General features: G+C 42.6%; 1 protein-coding gene across 6 annotated transcripts in view; it reads right to left on the minus strand.

Moving 5' to 3' along the window:
- The window catches only part of PTPN2 (protein tyrosine phosphatase non-receptor type 2), a 77,827-nt gene that overhangs the window by 32,324 nt on the left and 30,933 nt on the right, over positions 1-14,570 (minus strand). For 4 of the 6 annotated variants that reach the window (XM_067015763.1, XM_067015762.1, XM_059039877.2 and 1 more), the window contains exon 3: positions 2,400-2,500. The exons of 1 other annotated variant lie outside the window; for it this stretch is intronic. In XM_067015763.1, the coding sequence (XP_066871864.1) occupies positions 2,400-2,500 (101 nt within the window). Of the gene's footprint in view, positions 1-2,399; positions 2,501-9,706; positions 10,364-14,570 lie in introns of all 6 variants that reach the window. One more of the 6 variants, XM_067015765.1, reaches the window with a different exon arrangement.

A 14,570-nucleotide genomic window follows, 5' to 3' on the forward strand; every position in this document is an offset into this window, starting at 1 on the left:
ACAACTACTGAGACTGCTCTCTAGAGCCCATGAGCCACAACTACTGAGCCCATGTGCCAAAACTACTGAAGCCTGCGCGCCTAGAGCCCATGCTCAGCAACAAGAGAAGCCACCACAATGAGAAGCCTGTGCACTGCAACAAAGAGCAGCCCCCGCTCCCTGCAACTAGAGAAAGCCCACAAACAGCAACAAAGACCCAACACAGCCAAAAATAAATATATACATATTAATTAATTAATTTAAAAAAGATTGCTAGCTGCTAGCTGTTAATTTTACTTCCCACTAGGATGTGAAGTTCATAATGGCAGTTTTATGAATGGCTGTTTTATTCAAACAATGCTGCCACAAAGTAGGTACTCAAAGCTTTGCTGGATGAATGAACATCCAGTGAAGCAGCCAGACTGGGATTCAAATACAGATACCATGAGTCCAGAGTCTACCCTCTTTCTTAAGATACAAAGGTTCAAAATGTGGTCCCAGGGAGCTGAAGTGATGAGTGTAGACTGGACGGGGGAAAAAACCTAAGTCAGAATCTGGAGAAACAACTGCATTTTTAGAGACTAAAGATGAGAAAGAGGAATGGATAAAAAACACATGAAAAAAAGAGAGAGGGCTTCCCTGGTGGCGCAGTGGTTGAGAATCCGCCTGCCGATGCAGGAGACACGGGTTCGTGCCCGGGTCCGGGAAGATCCCACATGCCGCGGAGCGGCTGGGCCCGTGAGCCATGGCCTCTGAGCCTGTGCGTCGGGAGCCTGTGCTCCACAACGGGAGAGGCCACAACAGTGAGAGGCCCGCGTACCACAAAAAAAAAAAAGAGAGAGAGAGAGAAAGAAAGGGTGTGATAAGGAATCTAGGGTAATTATTCTTTTCTGTTTTTTATCATTATGGTTTTTTCAAATAGAAAGTAAATTTTTTTAACTCTAAAACTGAGTTTATTAAAAACATGAATGCGCATAAGAAAAACTTCAAATATTACAGAAAATGGCAAATTAAAGTCTCTCTTTTTTCCTAATTCCCAGAAATAATCAGTAAGAATAGCAGGTGTATAATTTATTTAGCCAGCCCCTTGCAGACTGTTTCAGTTCTACTATTTCTGGCCCTATGCTATTAAAATGAAGTTGTAACAAACAACCTCACATGTATCTTTATGTCTTTACATATTAGACCTCTGAGTATTATAAACTTTTAAATCCCTGCTGATCTGACAGGAGAAAAGTGGTAACTGATTGCTGGTTTAAATTTATATTCCCTAATTACTAGAAAAGTTGAGCATCTCTTTATATGTATATTGTCTATCTTTATTTCTTTTCTTTGAACTGTGAATTTATGTTCTTTGCCATTTTTTTTCATGGATTGTTTCTCTTTTTCTTGATTTACAGGAGCTGCTTTACTTCAAGTAAAAAAAGAGTAATTAATTCTTGTTTCCTGTGAATTAGAGATAGTATAACAGTTCATAGTTACATTAATTTGAATATCTTCTTACCATTTTCAACCGTTTTCACTTTCAGTAACAGGTTATTCTGATCTGAAATGGGTTCTTTAAAAATCTCAAACATTATAAATACACAGCTTATCTTTTTTAAAATTTAAGTATAGTTGATTTACAATACTGTGTTAGTTACAGGTGTAGAGCAAAGTGATTCAGTTACATACATATATTTTTTCAGATTACACTCCATTATAGGTGATTGCAAGATACTGAATAATACAGCTTATCTTTTGAATATTTAAAAATCATTAACTGAGGGAAATGAGAGCACTGTTAATTAAATCTATTATTTAATAAACAAAGGGTAGCTGGTGTGGATAAACCAAAATCATTTCTGCTATCTCAGAGTGGAAGAAAAGTGCTGCTGGAACATGGGTGTGGCTGGTGTGCTGAGAAGCGATCGGGCAGGAGGCCAAAGGGGCAGCAGGCTCCTGGGCCTCCCTGTTGGTTGTCTGGGCACCTGGCTCACACCCTCACCTGCCCTGACATCCAAGCCCTGTCCACACTCTGAAAATACACACCAGGGCGGGGCAGAGAAGAGCTTTCAAAGGGCCTCTCGTTCTGATTCAAGTGATGTAAAGAGAAGCAGAAGGTAACAAAGCATCAACAAACCAAGGCTTTGTACAAAATATTCAATATAAAGCAAGGAGGACAACTGGCCAGAAAAGAACCGGCCTAGCCAAATTTCACGAACAACTTTCCTTCAGAGAACGTGTAACACTGAAGATTACTTTTATCTGAAATATACACAGCTGCAAAACATTATAACACCATTCATTACATAACAACAGAAAAAAATGAAATAGCATTTCATCTCCAAAAGAAGACAGGACACACTTTTCGCTGTGTTTTAAAGAAGACCAATCACAAGAATGGCAATCAGGCATCGGCTGCACATCACACCACTTGCCTGTGTTAAGATGTAACTCCTCTGCGCCTCTTCTATGTCAACTAAGCTGGCATTAATATAATCATTTTCAGCATTTTGCAGTTTAACACGACTGTGATCATCTGAAACAGAGCATGACAAATCATACCGTCATTTCAAACTTGCATTTCTTTTTTATTTTAATATTAACTTTCTGGATATTTATAAAATGATAGAAGAGACAAAGAAAAATAAATTAGCACCCCAGTAGAGTCAAATCCCAAATTACTCCCCTTTTTACTACATTTTAAAAAGATTATTTATTATTTTTGGCTGCGTCAGGTCTTAGTTGTGGCACACGGGATCTTTGTTGAGGCATGCAGGATCTTTCATTGCGGCACACAGGCTTCTCTCTAGTTGTGGCACGCAGGCTCCAGGGCACATGGGCTCTGTAGTTTGCGGCACACAGGCTCTCTAGTTGACACACACGAGCTCAGTAGTTGTGGTGCATGGGCTTAGTTGCCCTGCAGCAGGTAGGACCTTAGTTCCTTGACCAGGGATTGAACATGCATGCCCTGCATTGTAAAACGGATTCTTTACCACTGGACCCCCAAGGAAGTCCCCCAAATTACTCCCTTTTTTAAAAATGAAGTACAAAGATGAAATCCTTTTGTTTGTTACTGTGTGTTAGAAGGAAGTGCTTCTGTTAGTGGTAGTTTAGCTGTTGTTTAACTAGAAAAACTGACCAAAGAGTAAAACATAGTAAAAGAAATAAAGCACCTATCTTCCTAAAAGTAAAAGGATGGTAGATTCTTGATGCCTAAGAACTAATAGATCTACCTACAAAAAACAATGCCCTCAAATAAACAAGACCAGATCCCCACAGTAACTACATTTCATTTTCTTCATTCAACAGATGTGCATTCAACTATATATAAATAATTTTTAGCACTTAATTATATAATTAGATCAAGTGCTAAACTATATTTAACACACTTGGACTATTCTAATTCTTTAAAAGACAACTAAAGATACTTCATTACTTAGATTGTGTTATAACAGTTTAGATATACTAGTTTTTAAAAGTGAAAATCTCACAGATTTAGAATTGATGCTAATTTAAATACGTGGAGCACAAAACTTTACCTATATCATTTTGGAGGGAAGGGAAGAGAAGACACTGCGAGAGGAAGCACATGTATAATAACAGAACTAGTGTTAACTTAGAATTCTAAATATATGACAGGCAGAGGCATATGACTGAATTACAGCCTACATGTACGTTTGATGTCTAACTAGAGAAAACGTTCTATTGTAAACTGCTCCCCTCAAGGCAATACCAAACAATGATTCTCTCCCCAACTTTTTTTCTTTTTTATAAGGTTTAATTTTAGAAAATCTTTTTTTTAATTTATTTTTTTTAAACATCTTTATTGGAGTATAACTGTTTTACAATGGTGTGTTAGTTTCTGCTTTACAACAAAGTCCCCCACTTGTAAACTAAAAAAACTGTTCACATTACCTCCATGTGAAAGAAAATGTTAAATGGCTTTAGTTCCACACATCAATTTATGTGAGATGTTTCTGCTGGATTGAACCCAAGACCTCTGTAAATATTACACGTCATGTGCAAACAGGAAAAGCGAAGGTCTTGTTATAGTAAATCACTTATACTAGTTCTCGGAAAGATGATGTCAACAGTCACTTTTTTTTTTAAACAGTCATTTTTTTTTAACAGTTTGATCACTCTTTAACTGTTATGTGAGAGTAAAAAAGTCAGCTATATAATTAACAAAATAAAGACCATACGCCTCCTAGATAACACATATCAGAAGAATAATGCATGCCTTTAGAATGCTACACAATCCCTAAAATTCAAGTTCTGCTAAAATATAATACCAAAGGAACGTATTTCCTCATGCTGTAATCACAGAAACCCTGGAGACTAATCATATCTATTGCACAAGTGAAAAAAGCACTTTGGCAAAAGCAAGAATCCACAGGCACTGGGAAGGTTCCCCTACAGGGCACTGGGAATTCAGTTATCCAGCAAGTCATCCAGACCCTTCCATAGCCTGGAGAAAGACCTCAGGGGTGTTTTAAGGGTATCTGACATGCCGCCTTCAGGACTTTGAACTGGGTTCACTGTTATTTTCTCTCCAGTGTTAACATCTACACCTGGTGTCACTCCAGCTCATTAAAAACATGAATCACACACCCCCAGATCCGTTCCCTGGAGCCCGAGTGCTGACCAGTAGGGGAGCAGGGTGTTACCTGAAAGGCACCCCCCAAAAGGAAGGTAATCCTTGGGAAAAGTCTAGCTATTTAGAACTGGCTACAAGTGTTGGCTGAACCTATGTTTTCTCCTCAGGACTGATTTTTAAAAAAATTTTCAGCTACATCTAACATCATTTTAATTCTTCTGTTCCATTAAGAAGATTAATAAAAAATGCAAAGCATGTAACTTTTTGATTCAGAAGAGAATCTGTATAGAGAAAAAAACGTAAGAGTTTCTTGTGTTAAATGAAACATATCACTTTAACACTACCTACCAAGTAAGTATAAACATTTCAGGAAGTGAAACTATCAAAGCCTTTTTATGAGGAATTGTGACTTGATGATTTATATTCTCTGGCAATGATAACAAAGAGAGTCAAAGCCTCTTTTCCCACGAAGAACCACTTACTGTCTGGTCTGAAATATCTGTGAGGGTGACATGGGTCCTCTTAACACTTGAGGTCAAGTGTCTCCTCTCCCTGCCCATCATGACTGGTCAGCCCCAAACCAAACTTCTGACTTCTGAGTTAGAAAAAAACCCAGGAAGTTATATGCTTTCTCCTCTCCCCAAAGCAGTTGATCCTGCCTAAGAATCTCTGAAATGAGACTACCAGATCAGAGTCCCACAATCTTGGGGCCATCAGCACTTTATCATCATTCTAAGTGTATGGTTATCCCCCACTTCCTTATCTTTTAAAGGATCCAGCCAAAGGAGGAAATGATGATTCAAACTGTATTGCAGGAGAGGCCACAAAAGTAACCAAACCACACCTCACAGGAAATCTGATTTCTCAACATCTAATACCACCACCAGCAGGACGATCAAGAATGCATACTTTTCTCCACAGTGGCATCATCAGGGTGAGTGAAGAAATGCATACCCCATGGACTGCGGCAATGAGCTGGATTAGGCAAACTTCCAACCACGAGTCCCTGCACCTCCCACCCGCAAACAGCCTGTTTTCTGAGAAATGGCTTCATCTGTCAAGAAATGACTGGCTCTAGCTGCGGCCTGAGCTGACAACACAGATTAGCTTCCTCTTTCAATACTGTCACAATGAGCTTTTTTCCCCCATCCCACCCCACCCCCAGTTTCACTTTTTTTCATTATTGCAAAGACATCTCCTTGTGGAAAGTCTTCCAGGTCAAACAGGAAGGGCTCACATTTATGCCGAGGCAGAGATCAAGAACAATGAACAGAAACTGAGCAGAAGACTATCAGCACAGCTTTAACAGACTTCCTGCTTCAGGCTCCATTCTCAACAGGGGACAGTAAGCGTTCGGCACTGATTTCCACACCATGTGGCACTTCCCAGCCAAGAATGTAAGCATCTGACAGATGTGTCAACTCTCTTCAATCCTACAAGTAGATACTGGAGGCACAAATAACATGAATTTTCTCTCAAAAATCAAGCAATGAGCCAAAAGCAAAGCTAGAGCTAAACCCCCGTCAGCATCGGCATGGCCATGTTAGTGGAGAAGAAACAAGCCATCATGCAGAGGGTCAGCATCTCAGCTGTCTCCTCAGCAAAGTAAAACCATATGAGCTGAACTGTTCCTTTTCTGATGACATAACCAACCACAACGGCTGTTCAGGACTTTTCACTCCTGCGACGTGTCAGGTGCTCGCTGCTCTCCACCCTCACCCCTCACACCGAGTCATGTTGTGCGCATTTTGCTGACACTCGAGCCAGTCAAGTCATCAGTCTCAATCGCACCCTAGAAAAGCAGCAGCAGAGGCCCAGAGACGCCCCAGATCCTCCCCAGCATCGCCGCCCACCCTGCTCTTTGCCTCAGGGATGACTTCCGCCTCCATCTCTGCACACACACCTCACCTCTTTAAGGCCTGGCCCAGGACTTCCCTTCTCCAATGGAAGCCCCCCTCCTGCACATCCCGCCCACCAGACGATGTGCTCTTTAAATTGACCACCTTCCACACCTCGTCAACACATACATGCCAGGAGCCAGGCAACCAGGACAGAGAGATAAGACATTATTTGTTTCAAGCTTTTTAAAAGAAAAAAAATCCTATCGGGAAATGAGTCCTAGTGCCGTACTGCGCTGCGCTGAGTATGGTGGGAGCAGACCAGAGTAAGAGGAGGGGAGGGGGTTTCCAGCAGGAGGAGCAGCTGGAAGAGGAGCACAGGGGCCGTCGAGAAGGACCGGGAGGAGGAGAGGCCCTGGCAACTCCGCACAAGCACCTGAGCTTCGAGGAAAGAAAGAGCAGCAGACAGAGGACGGGCTGGAACGAGGAGGACGGCCTGACACTCAGGCGGTCCCATCCATCGGGGCCTGTGGCGCAGCCACATGGACCAGCCACCACCGATGCTGTGTGGAGCACACAGCGGGCTCGGTCTCCTCCAAACGAGGGGCCAGCTGCCTGCACATGTCCACCTCTCTCAATCCATCATGATTCCAAGTTCCTAACCTTGACAGGACAATGTTAACTGGTTAAATTCTGCCTCCGCACATCCCCAAACTGAAAAAGGCCCCTTGAATCCACCCCAGAGTCTCTAAGATGGAAAGAAGACTGGGAGGTGTCCTTACAAAACTGGTAAAGGTCACCACTGTCGCTTGAACATGGTCACCTTTCCTCTTCGATAGCATCTGTAAAACAAGACATGGGACTTCCCTTGTGGCGCAGTGGTTGAGAGTCTGCCTGCCAATGCAGGGGACACGGGTTCGAGCCCTGGTCTGGAAAGATCCCCCATGCCGCGGAGCAACTAAGCTGGTGCACCACAACTACTGAGCCTGTGCACTAGAGCCTGCGAGCCACAACTACTGAAGCCCATGCACCTAGAGCCTGTGCTCTGCAATAAGAGAAGCCACCACAATGAGAAGCCCACACACCACAACAAAGAGTAGCCCCTGCTCGCCACAACTACAGAAAGCCCACTTGCAGCAACGAAGACCCAATGCAGCCAAAAATAAATAAACAAATAAATTAATTAAAAAACAAGACACACCACACTTTGGTCTCATACAATCAGTGGCAGCTCACCACTTTCCTTGAAGCTCAGATCTCTCCTTCTAGGAGAAAGGAAGGGAGAGGGGGTTGGGGGACAAATGGTATTTCCCTTTCATCCACAAACCCAGGCCCCTGGAACCCATCCACACCCCTGGGGAGCTTACCTTCTCAGAAAGGGAGACAGCAATAAGCAAAATAATTAAGTATTTTTTATTACATGTTATGCAGTAATAAACCCTATGGGAAAAAAGAGCAGAGTAAAGGGCAGCTGTGCTGGGAAGGGGGACAGGTTGCAATTCTAAACAGGTGGTCAGGCTGGGCCTCACTGTGACAGTGACACTGAAGCAAAGACTTAGAGGAGGTCAGCCACATGAATATTTGGGTCAAGAGGGTGCCACGCACAGAGAAGAGTGAAGGCTTTGTGATGGGTACATGCCTCACGTTTGGGGATGGCAACTGCGGCACAAGCCCCGTGAACAAAGGGAAGAGAAGCGCCTGAAACTTAGGTTCAGAGTTGAGAGATCCTGTAACTGATTCATTAGTCTCAACTCCTAAATCCAACTATCAGAGAAAAGGGGCTTCTACTTCCATTTTCTCGTAGCACCTACCAGCACGGTGTCGTAACAATTTAGGCTGGCAAGTGGTCAAGCACTGTTTATACAATGAATTCCAGAAAATGTTCACATTCAAACTGTTAAGCTGTGGTAGAATTTTTTTTAGAATGACATGATACTATTAAAACACTCTAAACATCAGCAGGAGATGAAACTACAACTCACTTGAGGAGTAAAGTAATTCAGCAAAAAACAAGAGCTCAGAAAGCTTCAGGACTTTTTCTTTTTCTTTTCTTTTCTTTTTTTTTTTGCAGTATGCAGTCCTCTCACTGCTGTGGCCTCTCCCGCTGCGGAGCACAGGCTCCGGACGCGCAGGCTCAGCGGCCATGGCTCATGGGCCCAGCCGCTCTGCAGCATTTGGGATCCTCCTGGACCAGGGCATGAACTCGTGTCCCCTGCATCGGCAGGCCCACTCTCAACCACTGCGCCACCAGGGAAGCCCCGATTCAGGACTTTTTAGTAGAGGCAGCTAGAATCATGTGGCCAGATGAGAGAACAGTGAGGGAGGCGAAGGGGTGTGGGTGTGGCCCCAGGGTCTGCTCTGGCTCCACTGGCCCCCATGGCCAAAGAAGCCGCTGTGAACTGCACAGAGCAGGGCGGCCCCCGGAGGTGCGGGCCCAGGACCCGAAACCCAGCACTGGTCCCTGGGCCTCTTTCTCATCCGTTAAGAGGAAACGGCCAGACTACACTGGTCCTTCTCCACTATTTCTACTGACTGACCCTCATTTATACCCTAAACGTGTCAAGTACAGAACTCCTCAAAAAGTCCTGTTTTATCTTAAAAATTTACAGAAACTTAAAAATTCTACTTTGCTATGTATCTGTATTTCAATATATCAACCACTCCTTCCCCCAATGCCCGTTCTGAGTATAACGGATGGTCCTGGAGGATGTGCCCAGCTTCCTCACTGACTTAAGGGCTCTCCCTGCAGCCCCGGTGCAGCTCCAACACCAGAGCTGTCCACGCGACGCAGTGGCTACAGGCGGGACCTGCCATGACAAGGCTCCAGCCCACTCAGCGCCCAGGCCTCAGCCATCGGCATGGCCAGGGACCCTGACAAGTTCACCGCATCCCACCCCCGCCTCGCACAGTGCCCTACCCAGGACCCGATTCAGGAAGGCCGTGAAATCCAGAAACCTGGAAAGACACTGGAATAACCCTCAGACCTGATACCCTGTCTCCTGTTTTGCAGGCAACACTCGTATGGAGCGGTTTTATTACGTGTGCAAACTCATGCACCTGCCACCACAAGCTCCTCTGTGCCCCCTTCAGAGTCTCTCTTCTCCGACCCGTCCTGACCCAGTGATCTGCCCTCTCCTGCAACAGAGGCACCATTCCCAGAATGCTGTATAAATGGAATCACGCAGGAGGTAACCTTGAGACTGGACTCTGCTCAGTGGGAGTCCTCTGGGGCCCACCCAAGCTGCTGCAGGGCACGGCGAGCTTCCCATGGCAGGAACAAAAGAACCATGGTGTGTTGACCACTTACCCACTGATGGACACTTGGGTCGTTTCCAATTTGGAGCTCTTACAAACAAAGCTGCTCTGAACACCAATGTTCACATTTCTGTGTGGACATAAGGTTGCAATTCTTGGAGATAAATGTCCAGTAGTGCAGCGGCTGCATCATATAAGGTAATCAAGAAGGTGCCACACTACGTTCCAGAGCGGCTACACCGTCCACCGTCCTCCGTCCTCCCTGCCGCGCAGGAGATCCAGCTTCTCCGCGTCCTTGGAGTCCGCGGCCGTCATTTCAGCTCCTCTAGTATGTTTGTCACAATCACTCACCACCATGGTTTTAATTGCTTTTCTCTAATGGTTAGTGATGTTTTCCATGTACTTATGTGCCATCTACGTTCACATCTTCTGCCCATTTCTGAATTGGACTGTTTGGGATTTTTACTGCTGTATTTTCAGAGTTCTGTATATATTCTAGATATGAGTTCTTTGTGGTTTATAAATATTTTCTCCCACTCTGTCCTTGTCTCTCCATCCTACTAACGGGGTCTTTCACAAAGCAAAAGTTTTAAATTTTGCTTTAGTCCACTTTGTTGATTTTTTTTCTTTTAAGGATTGTGCTCTTGATATCATGTTAAGAACTCTTCATCAAAAACCAAAAACGGAGATAGAACCAAAGATCAAAATCCTAACAGTTAATGAGAAATAAGTAAAAGAGCTGTTTACACAATGGATTTTGACAATAAGTGCATTTAGTCTTTATTTTTTAATAATTTTAAAATTTTTAAATTTATTTATTTATTTATGGCTACATTGGGTCTTCGTTGCTACACGAGGACCTTCTCTAGTTGCGGCGAGCGGGGGCTATTCTTCCTTGCAGTGTATAGGTTTCTCACTGCAGTGGCTTCTCTTGTTGTGGAGCACGGGCTCTAGGCACGTGGGCTTCAGGAGTTGTGGCACGTGGGCTCAGTAGTTGTGGCGCACGAACTTAGTTGCTCTGTGGCATGTGGGATCTTCCCAAACCAGGGCTCGAACCCATGTCCCCTGCACTGGCAGGCACCAGGGAAGTCCCTGGTCTTTATTTTTATAAAGTCCCAGTCTTTATTTATAATTTATTTATTAATTATTTGTTTTTATTTATTTATTTATTTGTAATTCATAACTTTATTTTTATAAAGTCCCAGTCTGTATTTTTAAACTTTAGATATGATGAGGAAGAATGTTAGCAAATATTTACAGAAGAGTTACCATAACATTTAAATTATATCTATACTTATTCTGATTTTTTTTTTTTTTTTTTGCGATACGCGGGCCTCTCACTGTTGTGGCCTCTCCCGTTGCGGAGCACAGGCTCTGGACGCACAGGCCCAGCGACCATGGCTCACGGGCCCAGCCACTCCTTGGCATGTGGGATCTTCCCAGACCGGGGCACAAACCCGTGTCCCCTGCATCGGCAGGCAGACTCTCAACCACTGCACCACCAGGGAAGCCCCTGATTACTTTTATACAATAGTTTTTATCTAAGTGTGCTTAGCAAGAAAGATGACAAGCACATTCTTGTCATATACAGAAATCTGTTTTCATAAATTGAAAGTTTATTGTCTTATAATTCTGAGACTATCTAAATGTTTATTAATTACTTGATTTGTCTGTGAATTTTCTGGATTATCTATGCAGAAAAAAACCATATAATTCATAACTGTAATGGTTTTGAAACATGCCCACAGTTCTTTGTGACAACTCTCCCCTCTTGAATCCGGATGAACAGAAATGTGGTATAGGTGATGTGTGACTTCAAAGGAGAGGTGACACAGCTCCCGGCTAGACTCTAAGGATGCTCACTCCTTCAACTCAGGGGCTACTGGTGAGGAAGTCCAGGTCACATGGAGATGCCATGTGCAGGTGTTGCAGCTGACAGTTTACCACTGGGTGAGGGTCCAGGTGACCCAGCCAGGCCACCACCTGAGCTATGCTGCCTGGGAGATGGTGAGCAAGACCTGCCTGCGTCCAGTCAGCCTCCCGATTCCAGATGTGGTGAGTGACTGTTAGGGTTTGAGGGGGTTAGTTAGACAGCAGCAGTTCCCAATCCTTATGCCTTCATTTATTATACTTCTCTTACTGTAGTGTCCGGGACCCAAAGTGGAAGTGTTACTTGTGGGCACCCTTGTCTTGTCCTCGAGTTTTAAAAATGTTTGTAACACGTTATCATTAAGAGTAATGTGACTGTATGTGTCCTCTCATATTAGTTACAGAAGTTTCCTTCTGTTTCTAGTTTGATACGTTATTTGTTTTTAATCAGGAGAAAGAACTGACTTTAAATAATCTTTTTGCATCTATTGAGATATTAATATGGCTTTTTCTCCTTTGCCTTGTTACTAAGGTTAATTACATTTATAAGACTGTCTAATTCTAAGCCACCCTTACATTGCTAAAATAAACTTAATAGAGATACTGCTGTATTCAGTTTCCTAACCTTTCTTTAGGATTTTTACATCTACATTGATGAAGTAGATACGCCTGTAACTTTTAATCCTCTCACTAAACTTTTCTGGTTTGGAAATCCAAATTATCTAATAGCCTCACAAAAGGAACTGAGGAGTATTCTCTTTTTCTGTTCTCAGGGAGAGTTTTTATTATTATTAAGACATGCCCGTTGGGACTTCCCTGATGGTGCAGTGGTTAAGAATCGCCTGCCAGTGCAGGGGACACGGGTTCGAGCCCTGGTCCAGGAAGATCCCACGTGCTATGGAGCAACTAAGACCGTGCACCACAACTACTGAAGCCTGCGTGCCTAAAAGCCTGTGCTGTGCAGCAAGAGAAGACACTGCAATGAGAAGCCTGCGCACCACAATGAAGAGTAGCCCCCGCTCGCCGTAACGCAACTTAGAGAAAGCCCCGTGCAGCAACGAAGACCCAACACAGTCAAAAATAAATAAAATAAATAAATAAATTTATTTTAAAAAGACACACCTGTTAAAGCATCCAGTCCCAGTGTTTTCTTAGTGGAAAAAATTTTTAAATTAATTTAATTTATTTAGCTGTCACAGGTCTACTTAGACTCTACTTCTCCTTTAATCTGTGTTGGTAAATTCTACTTTTCCAGGAGTCTGTTCCATTTCTTCTAACTGATCACATTTATTGCCATAATTGTTTGCAGTACTCTAGCTTTATAATTCCTTTTACATCTGTATTGATGTTCCCCTTTTTTCTCCTAATATTGTTTATATGCACCTGTCTCTTTCTGGGGTTTCTGTTTTGTTTTTAAGTATTTACTGTATGTATGTATGTATGTTTATTTATTTATTTAGCTGCGCTGGGTCTTAGTTGTGGCATGCAGGATCTTTGTTGCGGAATGTGGGGTTTTTTAGTTGAGGCATGTGGAATCTTTTTAGTTGTGGCATGCGGGATCTTTTAGTTGTGGCATGCGGTATCTAGTTCTCTGACCAGGGATTGAACCTGGGCACCCTTCATTGGGAGCATGGAGTCTTAGCCACTGAACCACCAGGGAAGTCCCTGTCTCTCTGGTTTCTATATTTTGTTTTATTTTTCTTGCTCAATCTTGCCAGTTTATTAGTCTTATCAAGGAACTAATAATTTGGTTTTGTTTGGTCCTTTGATTTCTATTCTTCTTTTATTTTTGTATTATTTCCTTTCTGCTTTTTGTTTTGTTTTTATTCTGTTACTTTTACTCTAAGCACTTTAATTTTCAGCCTTTTGTTTTAATACAAACATTTAAGACAGTGTATTTTTTTTTTTTTTTTTTTTTTTTTTTTGCGGTTTGCGAAGACAGTGTATTTTTTTGCAGTACTCTTTTTGCTGCTTTATGCAAGTTCTGATAAGTAGAATTTTACCTATTGTTCACTTTTAAGTTTCCATTATGATTTCCTCTTAACCCATGAATCAATTAGAAATCTTTAAATCTCCAAATTTATAGGAATTTTTATCTTTTTATTAATAATCTATAATTTAATTGCATTACAGTCAAAGAACATGGTAAGACAGTAATTCTTAAACTGTTTTAAGAGTTACTTTTAGAGCCTAGTCAATTACAAATATTCCATGTAAGTCCTAGAAGAATGTGAATTCTCTAATTGTTGGAGAATAGGTTCTATATATAACATTTTATATATTTTTCTTATTAAATAAAGCTTAACTGTGTGGTCCAAATCTTCTACTTCTTTACTAATATTTTGCCTTAAGAAGTCTGTGAACAGGCTTCCCTGGTGGCGCAGTGGTTAAGAATCCGCCTGCCAATGTAGGGGACTCAGGTTCGAGCCCTGGTCCAGGAAGATCCCACATGCCGCGGAGAAACTAAGCCCGTGCACCCCAACTACTGAACCTGTGCTCTAGAGCCCACGAGCCACAACTACTGAGCCCGTGAGCCACAACTACTGAGCCCACACACCACAACTACTGAAGACTGCGTGCCTAGAGCCTGTGCTCCGCAACAAGAGAAGCCACCGCATTGAGAAGCCTGCACACTGCAACGAAGAGTAGCCCCCGCTCGCCGCATCTAGAGAAAGCCCATGCGCAGCAACGAAGACACAACGCAGCCAAAACTAAAAATAAATTAAATAAATAAATGAAAAAAGTCTGTGAATATAGAATTGTCCATTTCTTTCTGTAATTCTATTCATTTTTGCCTTATATACCTTGAGACTATTTTATTAGGTGAATACAAATGTCATAGCTGATACTGCCATGTGCATTCAGAGTAGCTATGCCACTTGCTGAGATCTTTTTTTAGGAGGTGGGGAGCACAGAAAGCCTGAATGTCTTCCTTACTTCCTCCTCCCCACCTAGTAATTTATTTTAAAAGTGTGTTTATTGAGAATCTTCTTGTTTTACGGAAGTAAGAAACTAGGGACTATCTAACCTGCCACACTACTGGAATC

The sequence above is a fragment of the Kogia breviceps genome, chromosome 15 (assembly GCF_026419965.1).
Source record: "Kogia breviceps isolate mKogBre1 chromosome 15, mKogBre1 haplotype 1, whole genome shotgun sequence".
Taxonomy (NCBI): domain Eukaryota; kingdom Metazoa; phylum Chordata; class Mammalia; order Artiodactyla; family Physeteridae; genus Kogia; species Kogia breviceps.